This window comes from Miscanthus floridulus, chromosome 2 (genome assembly GCF_019320115.1).
Source record: "Miscanthus floridulus cultivar M001 chromosome 2, ASM1932011v1, whole genome shotgun sequence".
In the NCBI taxonomy this organism is placed as follows: Eukaryota; Viridiplantae; Streptophyta; class Magnoliopsida; order Poales; family Poaceae; genus Miscanthus; species Miscanthus floridulus.
In genome coordinates, this window is record NC_089581.1 from 124,051,585 (window position 1) to 124,056,055 (window position 4,471).

Consider the following 4,471-nt stretch of genomic DNA (forward strand, 5'->3'; position numbering starts at 1 on the left):
TGTCGACAGATGCCAACCACTCTGGCAGAACAAGGAAGCCGAGGACCACCGATCGAGTTCACCTCCCCTCCGAGTGACATTAGTGAGTTCGTGGATGCCTTCCACAATGGCGAGGAGGTCTGGTTCCACAGGCTAGATAACATCGTCGGCAATGCAGGGGCTACAGGCCTAGCGAGTCGGCTTCTCGAGTGCTCCTTGTTAGTGCCAAGGAGCCACCGACGTTCGCAGTGACTGAACGCGATGCCAATTGGCCATGGGCAATGTTGGAAGAGATGAAGGCCATCGAGGACAATGGTACATGGGAGCTAGTAGATCCACCAGTGGGCTGTAGGTTGATCAGCTTCAAGTGGGTCTACAAGGTGAAGCGGGATGAGCACGGCACCATTGTCAAGTACAAGGCTTGGCTCGTTGCCCATGGCTTCGTGCAGCATGAGGGCATCGACTTTGAGGAAGTCTTTGCTTTGGTGGTGTGAATGGAGTCCATTCGCTTGCTGTTGGCCATGGGAGTAGCGAAGGATTGGTTTGTCCACTACCTCGATGTCAAGTCTACGTTCCTCAATGACGAGCTCATGGAGACGGTCTTCGTCAAGCAAGCTCCGGGCTTCACCATCAAGGGTGCTGAGCACATGGTGCTCAAGCTGCGCAAGGCATTCTATGGGCTATGGTAGGCCCCTCGAGCGTGGAACGCCAAGCTCGATGCCACCTTGGGCGAGCTTGGGTTCACTCACTATGCTACAGAGCATGTGCTCTACACTTGGTGATAGGGGAAGGAGGAGCTCATTGTCGGCATGTATGTGGATGACTTAATCATCACTAGAGCGCGAGCAGAGGACATCGATGATTTCAAGCGTGAGATGGTAGCTCATTTTAAGATGAGCGATCTTGGCATGCTCTTCTACTACCTCAACATCGAGGTGAGGCAGGGGAAGCAGAGCATCTCCCTGGGTCAGTGCGCCTACACGGAGAAGCTGCTGGAGCATGACGGCATGGCAGTGTGCAAGCCATGCGTGACTCCAATGGAGGAGCGGCTGAAGCTGAGCAAGCATAGCACTACTGCAAAGGTGGACATGATGCACTACTAGAGTATCATCGGCGAGCTACGCTACCTCACTCATACCCGACTAGACATTGCATTTGTGATTGGGCACATTAGCCGTTTCATGGAGGACCTGTGCGAAGATCACTGGTCAGTAGAGAAAAGGTTGTTGCGCTACGTCAAGGGCACGCTTGATCAAGCAATCATCTTCCCCAAGAGTGGTGGCAAGAAAGGGTTGTGGCTCATGGTGTTTAGTGAGGCACCCCCCAAAGGCAAAGGAAGGTGAGCGGGAGCTCACTGTTTTCAATGATGCGGACATGGTGGGCGACATTGATGGGCGACGGAGCACCTCCAGCGTGCTTGTCTTCTTTGGAGCAGCCCCCATTGCTTGGTAGTCACTGAAGCAAAAGATCATGGCGCTATCGATGTGTGAGGCGGAGTACGTCGCAACAGCCATGGCGGCGTGCCTGGTTGTCTGACTGCACTGGCTGTTGGGCGAGCTAACCGGTGAGGAAGCTCACCCGCCAACTCTGATGGTGGACAACTAGCTCACCATCACCCTTGCCAAGAACCCTGTCCTCCATGACCAGAGCAAGCACATTGACATCAAGTTCCACTTCCTCTGGGACTACATCAATGGAGGGCAGATCGTCATCGAGTTTGTTGAGACCGGTAGACAGTTCACTGACATCTTCACCAAGTCACTCTGACGCCTATGGTTCATGGAGCTGAGGAAGATGACTGGCATGGATGAGGTCAAGGCATTGGGCTAGCAACAGGATTAGGGAAAGAATTGTTAGACATAATCTGCTGCCCCCCATTCTCTCCTTGGTTGGAGATTGGTCGGTTCGGCCGACCACTCCCTGTTAGGAGTTAGAGACTGATTGGCTCTACCGGCCAGTTCCTATAGCTATAGCAGTATTACAATAGGCCTCCTCTAGTACATTAGTTAGTAGCTATTACATCACCCATGTCTTGGTAGTGGGCTGAGGTAAGCTTTGTTACTACTAGGAGTAGTTGGTATACTCTGTACCTTAGGAGTAGGTAGTTGGTGTACTCTGTACCTTAGGAGTAGGTAGCTGGTGTACTCTTGTACTTAGGAGTAGGTAGTTGGCCAAAAACTATGTACCTAGTAGAGGTATAGCTAGAGGTGTATATATTCCATCCAAAGGGCAATGGAATACTTAGTTCAGTTGCTACAAACCAAAGGGCAGGGCTTCGGCCAACACTGGTGCTTGTGCTGAGTGTGTGTGGGCGCTATTCTCAATCTCTTCTTCTATCTCTAGCCATAGTGAGTGTGTATGTGTGTTGGTAAGCTAGTTGCTTACCTATGTAGGGCAGCCAGGGATCAACAAGTGGTATTAGAGCCATATAAGCGCTGTCACTGGACTAACCACTGGTGATGATGGATGGTTTGGAGATGGTCAACAGCAGCGGCGCTGCTATGGCTGCCCAGCCATGATAGGAGGTCATTGTGTGCATGGTGTGGGAGGTCAGTGGCACTAGTTGGCCGACACTGACTCACACCAACTATGGCGAATGGGCGGTGACCATGAAGGTCAAGCTCAGAGCCCAACGACTCTGGAATGCCATTGATAAGGGCACCGACAATGAAGAAGATGACATATCAGCGTTGGAAGCCATCCTCGCTGCTGTGCTAGTGGAGTATAGGGAGCTGTTGGGGGCAAAGAGCTCTGCTATGGAGGCGTGGGAGGCCATTGCGATGATGCGCGTTGATTCCGACCGTGCAAAGAAGGCGACGGCCCAGCTGCTGAAGCAAAAGTACGCCAGCCTCAAGTTCAAAGATGGTGAATCAGTGGAGGACTTCTTCCTCCACTTGTAGACGCTCATCAGCAAGTTGAGGAGCCACCGCGTCACCATCGATGAAGAAGAGACAGTCTCCAAGTACCTCCACTCCATGTCGGTGAAGTACATCTAGATTGCTCTCTCTATAGAGATGATGCTATACTTGTCCACCCTCACCATTGAGGATGTGACAGGTCATCTGTGGGCGGTGGACGAGCGCATGGAGTAGGCCACAACAACGACGGACAGTGGCAAGCTGCTGTTGACAGAAGAGGAGTGGCTGCCCGGATGAAGGAGAAGAAGTCCGAGGAAGCCTCCTCTAGTCGTGGTGGCGATGGCAAGCACCATGACAAGGCTTCTTTGGAGAAGAAAAAGAAGAAGGTCGACCCCAACGCCTACCGACGTTGCGAGAAGACAGGCCATTGGGCAAAGGAGTGCCCAAATCGCAAGCAGGAGAAGAAGGCTGAGGCTCATCTGGCGTAGGCTGATGATGATGATTAGGCCACTCTCCTGATGGTGATGTTTTGTGCACTGCATGACATTGAGGCTAAGGAGAAGGGAGAGGGGATGGTGGTGGAAGGGCCTGGGAAGGCTCTAAAGCCTATCAACCTCGATGAACCACGCGTCCAAGTCCACCTCGGATGTGTGGGCGGTGAGCAGGAGCAGCGGTGATACCTGGACTTTGACGCCAGCAACCACATGATGGGCTCTAAGGCAATCTTCTCTGAGCTCGATGATGATGTGACCGGCATGATGAAGTTTAGTGAGAAGGCGACCTAGGACTGGGACAGTCCGGGCATGGGGAAAGCTGGTGGCTTCACCAGCACCTTCGTCGTTGAGCGCATGGTCATCCACGGTGGTGGAGACGCTGGAGAGGAGGTGCCAACCACTCTAGCAATAGAGATGGGCACTCCTAGGGTAGTGCCGAGCACTCTAGGAGGGGTGCTGAGCATTGTAGAGGGGGTGCCAAGCACTTTAGTAGTAGTGCAGAGCACTCTAGTAGTAGAGTTGACAACTCCAGGAGTGGTGCTAACCGCTCCAACAATGGATCCAACCACTTTGGCAATGGTGCCGAGTGGTCCAGCAGCGATGCCAACCACTCTGGTAGTGGTGTTGATCAGTCCAGCAGCGATGCCGACCACTCTGGAAGAACAGGGAAGCCAGGGACCACCAATCGAGTTCACCTCCCTTCTGAGCAACATCAGCGAGTTTGTGGATGCCTTCCACAACAGCGAGGAGGTCCAGTTCTACAGGTTGGACAACATCATCGACAATGCATGGGCCATAGGCCTAGTGAGTTGGCTACTCGATGATCTAGAGCTACTCCTTGTTAGTGCCGAGGAGTCACCAATGTTCACAGTGGCGGAACACGATGCTAATTGGGGACAGGCGATGTTGGAAGAGATGAAGGCCATTGAGGACAATGGCACATGGGAGTTGGTAGATCCATCGGTGGGCTATCGGCCGATCAGCTTCAAGTGGGTCTACAAGGTGAAGCGGGACGAGCACGACATCATTGTCAAGTACAAGGCTCAGCTCGTCGCCCACGGCTTTGTGTAGCGTGAGGGCATCGACTTTGAGGAAGTCTTTGCTCTGATGGCGTGAATGGAGTCCGTTCGCTTGCTGTTG

General features: G+C 53.0%; 1 protein-coding gene across 1 annotated transcript; it reads left to right on the forward strand.

Annotated features, from left to right (window-relative positions):
* Window positions 1-500: 500 nt before the first annotated feature.
* Window positions 501-1,082, forward strand: LOC136536996 (uncharacterized mitochondrial protein AtMg00810-like). Its single transcript, XM_066529107.1, has 2 exons — window positions 501-647; window positions 765-1,082. The coding sequence occupies exons 1-2, from the start codon at window positions 501-503 to the stop codon at window positions 1,080-1,082; spliced, it is 465 nt and encodes a 154-aa protein (XP_066385204.1).
* Window positions 1,083-4,471: the final 3,389 nt, after the last annotated feature.